At 28.5% G+C, this 12,203-nt stretch overlaps 1 protein-coding gene and 1 pseudogene across 1 annotated transcript; one reads left to right on the forward strand and one right to left on the reverse strand.

Annotated features, from left to right (window-relative positions):
* Positions 1–938: 938 nt before the first annotated feature.
* Positions 939–4,752, forward strand: LOC112729659 (zinc finger CCCH domain-containing protein 48-like). The gene is made up of 7 exons (XM_072208725.1): positions 939–1,856; positions 2,538–2,723; positions 2,815–2,916; positions 3,036–3,182; positions 3,273–3,452; positions 3,597–3,700; positions 3,797–4,752. The coding sequence occupies exons 1-7, from the start codon at positions 1,323–1,325 to the stop codon at positions 3,936–3,938; spliced, it is 1,395 nt and encodes a 464-aa protein (XP_072064826.1). The 5' UTR covers positions 939–1,322; the 3' UTR covers positions 3,939–4,752.
* Positions 4,753–5,102: 350 nt separating this feature from the next.
* LOC112726773 ((+)-neomenthol dehydrogenase-like) lies at positions 5,103–7,794 on the reverse strand (annotated as a pseudogene).
* Positions 7,795–12,203: the final 4,409 nt, after the last annotated feature.

Consider the following 12,203-nt stretch of genomic DNA (forward strand, 5'->3'; position numbering starts at 1 on the left):
ATTATTCATAAGTGATGTTGAAAAAATATAAATAATATACTAAATTCTTGTTATTTAATCTAAACATTAATAATTAAAATAATATTTTTTTATATTAAATTATATTATATTACTTTTTTAAACACTAATGATATTCCTTTATTTTTTACACCAATTAATAATTTAAATATAATTTACATTCATCTTATAATGTTCTCTATTTATTTTATGTATGTAAACGCAAGAGTAAATTGCTAGTATAAATAAAAAATAATAATAATAATAAAAGTGGTTAATTTAAGAGTAATATGTTATGTTGTTGTTAAAAATTTTTGCTCTAAAATAAAAAGTATACAATACTTTATCTTTTATATTTGTATCATGGAATATTGAATAATTGTTAACTTGTATAAAATTTAAATAATTAAATAGGACTATAACAGAGAAAATATATAAACTAAAATTTTTTTGTTAGATTGAAAAAAGAAAAAAAAAACTTTAGTTACTTTATTATCAAATTGTCAATTATTGTTTTTAGAATAGGATTTTGATTACGAATAAATCAAGTGCACTTGAATTTTGTTAGAGTTAGATAGTGTAAATTTGTAAAAGAGAATGTTTAGTTTAAATTTAAAATCTTTTTTAATATAAACTAATTTTTATCGGTGTAAAAATGACACAAACAGAAAAAAAAAAAAAGCTAAAGTTAAAGTATTATAAGAAAATGAATGATTGAACCAAGATATATATTTTTATTATGTTTATATAAAATTAAATGCATATGCCGCATTAACTATGTATCGAAAAATCAGTTAGAAAACAAAATATGTAACAGAATCAGTTTTGAGCTATAAATGAATTTCATAATGACACTATTTAATATTTATTGATGAAATATTTTTCTTCCCACCGTCAACGAAACCTATAAATAAAGCACCTCATATTGTTTCCAATTTTCCTTTACACTATTATACAAACACTCTCTTCTTCGCTGAATCTCTCTGACTCTGATTCAGTGATTCTAATCCTTATTAGTTTTATTGCACTTTCTGAACTCAATTCTACTCTTAATTCAGGTTTGCTTCTTAGCATGTTTCCTTCTTTGAAGCACGTTACCTTCTTTGGAATTTCTTTATTTTCTTCCGTAGTGTTCATATTGTATTTTACTTAAGTGGTGGTGTTAAGTTGGGTTGATGGAGAACTGGAGTAACAGAATTTGGGTTTTGATGAGGGAATGGATTCTGCAGCTTCTTCTAATTGGGTTGTTGTTTAAATTTTGGAAGAGATTAATGAGCAATGAAAGGTCTTATTGATGGGAATATTGTGTTTTATTTCGTAGTATCATGGCTATTATAACAACAACAAAGAGGACTCAACGGTTCCATCGTACAACACCACCAACATGCAAGTATTGGCTAGCTGGGAGATGCAACAGAAATCCTTGTGGATTTTCACATAGCTTACCAACCTCGCCATCCAATGTATACTATAATGCCAATACGACATATAAGCATTCGAAGAAGCCTGATTCGTCCGTTGAGAAGATGGCCAGTTCCTCTGCTAAGAAGGCAATAAATTGCACACCCAAGGCCTTCAAGAAGCCAGAAAATTGTGCACTAAAGGCTGTTGAGTGCAGACCAGAAGCTATATCTGTTGAGAAGCCAAGCAAGTGTGAAGAAAAAGCTGTATTAATTGAAAAGACTGCAGACGTGGAAGATGTGGCCACTGTTGCTAAGGCTTCTGTGGATAAATCACACAGTATTTGCAAATCTTGGATGACTGACAATTGTGTGGATGGTGACTTGTGTCAGAATTTGCATTCATGGTTTTATGGTGATGGGTTTTCTACGCTTGCAAAGCTTCATGAACACAACGAGGTATATACATGTCTGATTCCACCTTTTATTATTTGAAAGTACATTCAGTTTAGTGTATTTTGTCTTGGTTTAATTTGAAAGTTAAGTGAATATTGCAATTGAAATAAGTTTGAGGGATAAGCAAAAAGTGAAAAACTACAAAGATGCCATAACTAAGTTGCAATAAATTAAAAAAAATTCAACACGAAGCATAGGTGTATTAGTTATAAACTTATAATCCCAATATTTGTTTCTAAAATCTAAAGAATCCATTCTATAGAAGCAACCATGATAAGAGACATTAAGAACTAACTTTGGAAACTTGAGCCGTAATTTTTTAGGCCAGTGCTTAGCACCTGCTTCACATAAAAATAACCGTGTTTGCCTAGCTTAGAATAAATTAGAATAGAAGATCCTTAGTTTAAAATTGATATGGAAATGGAATCTAATACATTTTACATACACTGCATTTATTTTATTGTCATTCAAGTATTAAGCAAGACAGCATTTATTTTACTGCCATCAACACGCATATTATATCAAATTCACGTAGAAAATGTATATTAGAAATCTTACCCACCTTGCCGAAGAGTATCAAATCTAATCTAGGACACGCTTTTACATAAGAGCAACATTCTACTAATATTTGAAAGTGCCATCGAGTTGGATTCGTTTATGCTAATATTCAAATTTTGTTAACAGGCAATCACTGGCATTGCACTGCCGGCTGGTTCAAACAAACTTATTTCTGGTAGCACTGATGGCACAGTTCGGGCATGGGACTGCAACACTGGCCATTGTGTTAACATGATCCAACTTGATTCTCAAGTTACCTCACTCATATCTGAGGGCCCATGGATTTTTGCCGGTGTGAAAAATGCTGTGAAGGTAAGCTCATTTGTTTTATTGCAATAATGGTATCTTATGTATAGGAGCTTTAACTGTAAACTTATAATTTGATTGTGGTTGTTTTGTTAAGGCATGGAATATTCAGACGGGTGCAGATGTTACTCTTGATGGACCGAAAGGGCAAGTCCTTTCCTTGAATGTTGGCAATGATATCCTCCTTGCTGGAGCAGAGGTAAATTACCTTAGCTTGCAGTGATTTAAGATTTATTTATAGTTAGCCATTTGCTACTGATTAGAACTATGACATTTTAGCTTGTCCATTAGTTTTTAAATAATCTATTTAAATTGCAGGATGGTGTTATTTATGCTTGGAGATGCAGCTTTGAGTCTCCTTTCAAAATGGTTGCAACACTAAGTGGTCATAGTAAACCAGTGGTTTGTCTTGCTATTGGATCACACAAGATGCTTTATTCTGGATCCATGGACCATAGCATTAAGGTATTTATTTATTTCAACGTGAGATATGCTTTATGTAATTTGCACACTATTCCCCTTTAGCTAAGCAATTTCTTACCCTGCTATCTACAGGTTTGGGACCTTGATACATTACAGTGCACAATGACACTTAACGGACATACCGACTTTGTCACATCACTTATTTGCTGGGACAACTACTTGTTATCGGGTTCATCTGATTGCACAGTCAATGTTTGGGTGTGCACCGAGGAGGGAACTCTAGAAGTGACATACACTCACACTCACGAAAATGTAAGTTGTTCAACCATTAACGTTTGTTCACAAATATGTCTTTAAGCTGATATTTTGATTTTGTTTAAGGAGGTGATTGGTTTGTCCAATTCATTTTTTTTATTTTTATTTTATTTGTTATTTTAATTTTATTTGTTATTATAGGCTGTTATTGGACTGTATGGAATGACCGATGCAGATGCAGAGGCCAAGCCAATATTGTTCTGCTCGTGCAAAGATAATTCAATTCGTATGTATGAATTGCCGACGTGAGTGACGATAAATCTTTCATCTACTTGTCTTGCTACTTTTACTGGGCTTGTTTTTTTTACTGTTGTAGCTACTTACTGTGTCTGCTTCTACAGATTTCTAGAGAGAGGTCGACTATTTACAAGACAAGAAGTTCGATCCTTTCAGATAGGCCCTGGCGGACTCTTCTTCACTGGAGATGGGACTGGTTTATTAAATGTGTGGAAATGGTTAGAAGAGGCCAAGGTGCCAACATAGGAAAATACATCTTGAGTTACATGATGAGTTATTCTAATTACTTTGATGTGGTGACCTTATCTTTGTTCTCTGAATGTATGAATTAACTGAGCATACTTGATGTTGGGGTTGGGCATATTGGTTCTTGAAGTACAAGAATTTAGAGAAGTATTATTGATTCTCTGAAATATCAAAAAGATTGATTCTTGAAGCAAAAGAAACAGCAAAAAAAAATAAGAAAATCGAAAAAGAAAAAGGTCCAAGGCTTTGAGTATCAATGGTTAGGAGGGTCGAAATTGGCCTAAAAAGCTCAAAAGAGTTGTTCTCCCTAACTATATGCTTGTGGTGTAAAAGTGTCAAGTAATCCTTGAGACTGAACATTTAAAGTCGTGACCCAAAGCTATTAAAGAGTACGCTTAAGGCTCTGAGCACCACTGTCTGGGAATTTAAGCAAAGCTAAATTCGAATCCAAAGGGTTCCTCCAGTTAAGTGCTTGTGGTGTTTATGTATCAGGTGGTAATACTTGAAAACAAAACACTTAGAGTCACGGCTAGGCTCAAAGGTGCAAAGCACCAAAAGAAATAAAAGCTGTATTCAAGAATCAAGAAAAACTTAAAAGAAGAGAGTCAATAATATGATCCGAATTCTAGTTCTAAGGGATACCAATATTGCTGAACTTCAAAAGAAAGAGAGATGCCAAAACTATTCAGAAATAGAGAGTTAATAGCCCCATTAAGTAATTAGACCTAGCTTCATCTGACAACTCTAACTTCCAATGTATAATGTAACATTCTATGTATTATACAATTCTCAATAAGACCATCAGTTTTGAAAAGTATGCGTGTTGTTTTAAATTCTTCATTTAACTTCTGAAATTATTATATCGGTTTTGATTTTTTTCTAAGGAGAAAGAAAGAAAAAAGTGACCAATTGAAAAACTACATAATAATAGGCAACATAATTTTAGACTCTTAGAACTTTTCTGCAGCATTTAGTTCCCTTCCTAGAACCTGAAAGCAGTACACCCTTACCTTTTTTAATTACAAGCTTCAAAAAGTTATTTATAAAGTATAAACCCTTTTGGTCATAGGATATTTCCAAGATGGAAAATTTGACTCTTAATTGGAAATGCACTTAAGCTTTAAGTTCATGGTTGAAAAAACGTAAGAATGAAAATCTTGAGAGTTTGAATAAACTTTACCGTTTTAATGATGATGAGCATAATAAGTCTAATGTGCCAATTGAATTATTTGAGAAGACACCCAACCCAACTTGGAAACAATGGAAGTAAGCTATTACTATGATGAAACCCTCAAAAATAGATGAAGCTAGTAATAAGGAGATTATTGGAAACTTAAAAAAGAATTGTACCTCTTCAAATTATATGTGTTGCAATCCATCAATGGGTTAGAATAGTATACTTGTCAGAGCCGCTGTGTCCAATGTCCAAAATTGATAACACTAGTACTATAGTCTTCCTCCAATCTGAAAGAATTGCACATAGAATCATGTGAGGCAGAGGCAGTGGTCGAATTAGAATGAGTATACATAACCCAACTCACTTGAATTCGAATGAAGAAACATCACTCTGAAATTAGAAAAGGCCAGAAGAGGCATTTGAAAGCAATGCTAATTTGACAGCAGTAGCAGCACCTTCTTCTGCTGTTAAAAGTCGAGTATTGGCAGTTATATCGGTTTTAACATAACCGGGACACACACTATTGATGCATATAGTAGGGTACTTTTTAGCAACAATTTTGTATATGCATTCATAGCAGCTTTTGAGATAATATAGGCACCAAGAACCTTAGGCCATCCTTTTCTTTCTAAACACCCTTCTTTGATATCTTTCAGAAATTCATTCAACACTTCATCAACTCTCTCTTCTGTAAGGTTTTCAGCATCACCCAAGATTCCTTTAGCCCATTCATTTTATACACGCTGAATTATTAGACATGAAAAGCAATAATAATGAGAGTTACAAAACAGAATCATAAAATAGTAATAGAGAATAAAAAGTAATAAAATACGCTTATTAGTAGAGCAACAACCAAATTTAGCGAACCAATCTAAGATCTACTAATTTTTTTTAAAAAAAGTTTAATTATTTTGTTAGTTTCCATAATTTCATCAAAATTTTAATTAGATCCTTATAGTTTAAAAGTTTGTATTGACTATTGAGTCTCTATATTAGATAAAAACTTTCCATTTGGTCGTTTTTTAGCAATAAAGTGTTTTTTTCTAAAAAATAATCATTAGTAAAGATTTAATTACAAATTTTTACCTAATATAATGATCTAATCACAAATTTTTAAACTAAAAGAATCTAATCACATAATTAGTAAAATTATAGAGATTATTAGAATAATTAACTTTAAAAAAACACAAACAAACAAAGAGAGTATCCTACCTTTAACTTTCCTAGGGAGGATGATACATTCATAATTCTTGGTGATTCAGATAATTGGAGAAGAGGGAGAAGGGCTTCAGATATTCTTTTAGCACCATAATATTTTATTTGCAAGCATTCTTCAGCTAGCTCGAATGTTTGAACGATTCCGGCTTTCTCTATTACATCATCTGATAATTCCTAAAAATTTCACCCAATTCAATATACTAAGGAAACATCTTAGCTTGTGTTTGGTTTATATTTTTTAAATTCTAAAATAGAAAATGTTGAAAAATGAAAAAAGATGAACCAAACTGGCTGTAAAATTCTTACCCTGCTTTTCAATAACACTTGAGGGACCAAATCATTGTCCTTAATCACAAGTCCACCAATCCCTGCATTGTTGATCTACAAAATGCAATTCTTTTCTTCAAGAATAATATTCAAATGTCAATATATATGACAAGGAAAAAGATAGAATCCATTTCAATTGAAAGCTACCAAGTCAAGGTTATTAATTAAGACAATGAACTCATTCCTGGTTGTATCCAAAATGAATAACATAAACCCTAAACATGACTTGATAGTAAACCTCTTAAGTCTTAGCATGCAGAGCTTCATACGAGAAGTTTAATTTATTACATTCAGAACAAATTAGTCGATTTCATTTTTTTAGTAGAATTGTAAGAAAAAAAAATCCTTAACATGCAACTAACAAACATGAAAATAAATGAGAAAATCCCAAATCATGCAATAGAAAATTTATATATATATAGTTGACTAAATCAATGAAACTTATTTCTGAGTAGAAAAATGCAAACATGGAAATTTTATTTTCACATAATTCATCCTGTATCCCCTTCCATGCAAACAAAAAAAAAAAGAAAAAGAAAGTGATATATATATATATATGGAATTTAATTTGTCAAGTTACCAAAATGTGGGGTTTTCCAAATTCGGATTTGATGAAATTTGCAAGAGAATCCACAGTAGCAGGATCAGCAACAACAAGCTGGTGAAAGAGGACAAGATGAGAGAGATCTTTGAGAGTTTCCAAAGCATGAAGGTCTCTCTTCTCATCTCTTGAAGTCAACACAACCTTCACTCCATTTGAAGCTAATTGCCTTACTATTTCTGTTCCAATTCCTTTGTTTGCTCCACTCACTACTGCATATCTGATTAATTTGGAAAATAATGTAACTCTATTTTTCTTAGAAAAAAAATACTGAAAATAAAAACTGAAACGAAACACATCCAGTCTAACATCAAATAAGAAGAGCATTGAAAATGCTAGTGTCTCAAGCAAAAATAGTGGTGTACTTTACCTCTGTGGCGCTTGTTCCATCTTTAATTTGAGGCTTTGTTGGTTTCTAACGAAGATAAGTTAAGGCTTCAGTTCATGAGCACTGTTTCCATGCATGTATGCCACTTGCCATGATTTCCGTCTTACAAGTTTGCTGAGATAACATTCAATTTGAGTATAGTTTGTTTTGAGTTTTTAAATTGATTAATTTGTTTCGATGTTAATTTGGTTTGATAATGATACATATAAATGGTTCGTTAATATGTTGTTATTGCGCATTTTTTAGAGGGTATCAAGGCTATGTACGCAGCTCTTGGGTCCTCACAATTTATTTTCATTAAACACTATCAATAAAAGGCTAATCACACACTTAGAAGGTGTTTAGTTTGTATTTTTATTTTCTATTTTTATTTTTAATATTTTTTATTTTTTGAATTTTATAAAAAAAGTTGAAAATAAAAAGTAAAAATAGAAAATAAAATTTTATTATTTTTATTATTTTCATTTTTTCCACAAAATTCAAAAAATAAAATACACTGAAAATACAAATAGAAAATAAAAACACAAACTAAACGTATCTTTAGATTTCGTTTAGTTCTAAAAAAACAAAACAAGATATTGAAAACAAGACACTAAAATAAAGATATAAAAATTAATATTTTTATATTTTATTTGGTAATAAATTAGAATAATTATAAAAATTTAATTTATTTTATTTTTTAATTTAAAAATTTGAGAAAAAATATAATTATAAAATATTAATAAAAATAATAAAAAAATAAAAAATAAATTGTGTCTTTTGTTATTAGTGTGAATATATTTTTTTATCAAAATACACACAAAATATACTAATTCAATATTTTTTTATATAATATTTTTATTGGTCCCACTACGTTACCAACAGCATTTCTGCAAACTTCTACCAACTCTTGTTTATAACTGTGTTTAATGGAAGTATGTCTGTGGATGTGTCTAAATAAAAATAAAAATATCTTTTTTATGGCTGTGTTTAATAGAAGTGTCTTTATAGATATATTTTCTGGATGTGTCTCTTTATATATGTGTTTAAAATATAATAATTAATTATTGTTAGCAATAAATTGGTAGATAATATGTTGATACCCTATACTTTTTCTATTTTTATTTATTTTTTATCTATCAAATATAATTTTATATCTCTATATTTTTATCTTAGTGTCTCATATTTATAAATAAATACAAATTTAAAATATATTATTTAATTATAATTTTTATATTTTTTAAATTTAGACTGATTTAATTGTTAAAATCTCTTATAAGTACTATTTTCATCCGACTCAAAAGTCTCTGTCCACATTTTAAAAATCATACCAAATAGATACTGCTAAGCATATATAGCATATATCATTCGACACACTTATCATGAATATCTTCCTACTATATATTAAATAACAATGACAAAGTTAATTATCCATTCGTCAAATTTACCACTAAATTGAAACCTCCCAAAAAAAAAAAAGTGTTCTTATTAGTCATGAAGTGAAAATTTGTTCTACAAAAGATCTAACTACATACATATTTTATCTTCTGTCTTCACTTCTTTTACTCATTTTTTTTTGACAAAACTCCTCTCTTCGTAATTATTCTTGCCCACTAGCAAAATAAAGACAAATAAAAAATACAACAGCTTAAATATAAAGTATATTTAAAATATTATTTGGGTAAAAAATAAAGCTATATTGATATTGTTTAAAAATATATGAAAATTTTTAAGTAAGTAAAAAAAATTGCTATTAAAAAAAATGTTATAAAAGTATTATATTATATTATTATTCATAAATGATGCTGTAAAAATATAAACATAAATAATGCACTAAATTCTTGTTATTTAACTCCATCGTTAAAAATTAAAATAATAATATTTTATTCTATATTAAATTACATTACATTACTTTTTTAAATACTAATGGTATTCTTTTATTTTTTATACCAATTAATCATTTAAATATAGTCTACATTCACCTTATAATGGTCTCTATTTATTTTACCTGCATAAACGTACTAGTAAATTACTAAGTTGGATAGAGAAAGAGCAACATATTTAAAGAAGATATTAATAATAATAAAGTAATAAAAGTGGCTAATTTAATTTAGGAGTAATATGTTATGCTGTTATTAAAAAATTTTATTCTAAAATAAAAAGTATACAATACTTTATTTTTTATATTTGTATCATAGAATATTGAGTAATTACAATTTTGCATGAAATTTAAATAATTAAATAGGACTATAATAGAAAAAATATATAAAACAAAAAAATCTTATCAAGATTGAAAAAGGAAGAAAAAGTCTTAGTTGTTTCATTATCAAATTGTCAATTATTATTTTTAGAATAGAATTTTGGCCACGAGTAGATCAAGTGCATTCGGATTTTATTATCAACAAAAATACTCTCAAATAATTTTAAAATGTGATAAAAAAAAATCCAACATTAAGTATGTATTTTCAAAAAATATCTTAGAGATTGAATTATTTTGATGTAGTTTTTTGCAAGCATGATTAAAAAAATAAGATATTTCTATCCTTAAAATTTGGTGATTTTTCTCTAAGTATATATTTTTTTGTGATTTTTTTTCAACAACCAATAATACTTTTAAAAAATCACAAAAAATATATACTTAACGAAAAATCACCAAATTTTAAAAATTAAAATATCTCATTTTTCTAATCATACTTGCAAAAAATCGCATCAAAATTCAATCTCTAAAATATTTTTTGAGAAATACATATTTAATATTGGATATTTTTGTCGTATTTTTAAATTATTTGAGGACATTTTTGTCGATAGCAAAATTTGGGTGTATTTTTGTCGGTGACAAAATTATTCGAGTGTATTTTTGGTAATTTACTCTTTTTTGAAATAATGTTGCTATTTTCTAAAATAATTGTTGGTGGTTAATTTGAATAATTCTGTTGAATTTTTTCTGAGTTAATTTCTTATGGATAATTTTTTTGGGCTGTATATTGAAGATGGAACAACCACAAACTGATCAAAGATGGATAATTTAGTTATAAATTTTGATGTTTGAAGTTATTTGTAACTTTTAATGATAGATTATAGATAATTTATTATGCGAAATTGTGAAATTTTGGATTTTATTTGCTTAAAAATATTAAATTTAAATATTTAAAATTATATATTAAATTTTTAATAATTTTATTTTATATTTAATCGTACCATTGAATTCTGGTTGAACTAAACCAGTCACTTTACCAATTTATTGATTGGATTGGTTTATATCTCGCAACCTTGATCTGATTCGGATTACAAGAATTATAAGTAAAATACTGAGATTCAAAGTTGATACGAAACCCGAAAATTGATCAGTCGAACCAAATTGAAAAATTGATCGATTTTTGTTAAAGCCAATAAAAAATGCCCTTTCTTCTTTATTTCTCATTGAGCTCTTGTCAGTTTCAACGTTCTACCCTTTCACACTGTGTTGTGAAAAGTTGATCAATTCAGGAAAATAAAAGAGAACATAAATTGCTGTTGCTGCAATATTTCCTAAAACATGAGTTGCTACGCTGCTGCTACAATATTTTTTAACTAATTACTATAGACGACGAAATGAGCACTAAATTTAGAGAAAGCTATATTTGAACATTGGACTAAGTTTGAAGCTAAAAACTAAATTTTTTTTTCCTACTCATTTATAAGATATATTTTTTTATGAAGTAGCATATCGCAATAGACACTGGCGGGAGAACTTTCATAAAGAATAGGTATTTACAAGGTGTTTGAAAATCCTTGGAATTCAATTTCCACCCACATTGAATTCCATCCTTTGAAACAAAAAAAAAAAAATAAATTAGTGTAAATGGAATTCAATTCCACTATTTTCTTCTAAAATCAATTCTTATCTAATTGAGTCTGATTTAAAATTTCATTCTATTAGTATTTCACTTAAAATGTAAAATGCCCAAAATATTCATGTGACTTAATTACTTTTCTTTTTACTCATTCACTTTTATCAAAGTTTTTCACCTCCCAACGTCACCTTCACTCTTCTTCCCTTCCATGCAGACGTGCTTCATTTTTTCGTCGATCTACTAAAATAGCTCGTCGTCATTTTGAAGATTAATTTTTAGTTCAACCAAATTGTATAGTTGTTCCATCAAAAATTCTTTATAAAAAAGGTTTTATCCATATTTTAAGGTCATTTTTAAAAGATAAAATTCATTTATTATTTTGATATATATTTTTTGGATTTTCAAATGGTCATATCACTAATTTTCGTTAAAATTTTTAAAATTGTGTCAGTGCTATAGATGGAACACATTCGTATTAAAGATTCAAAAGAAGATGTATCAAAATATAGAGGAACGAAAAGTTATCCGACAATAAATGTATTGACAGCTTGTATATTTGACTTAAAATTCTCCTATGTGATACCTTGGTTGGAAGGCTTGGCTTCAAATTCACAAATTTTAGATAATGCACTAAGTAAGGAAGATAACCAAATTGTTCTTCAATGTATTAATTTTCTAATAATTTTTTATTTTAAACATTTTTCTAGTATTAGTTAAGTAAATAGTTTAAATTCTATTTTTA

This window comes from Arachis hypogaea, chromosome 12 (assembly GCF_003086295.3).
Source record: "Arachis hypogaea cultivar Tifrunner chromosome 12, arahy.Tifrunner.gnm2.J5K5, whole genome shotgun sequence".
In the NCBI taxonomy this organism is placed as follows: Eukaryota; Viridiplantae; Streptophyta; class Magnoliopsida; order Fabales; family Fabaceae; genus Arachis; species Arachis hypogaea.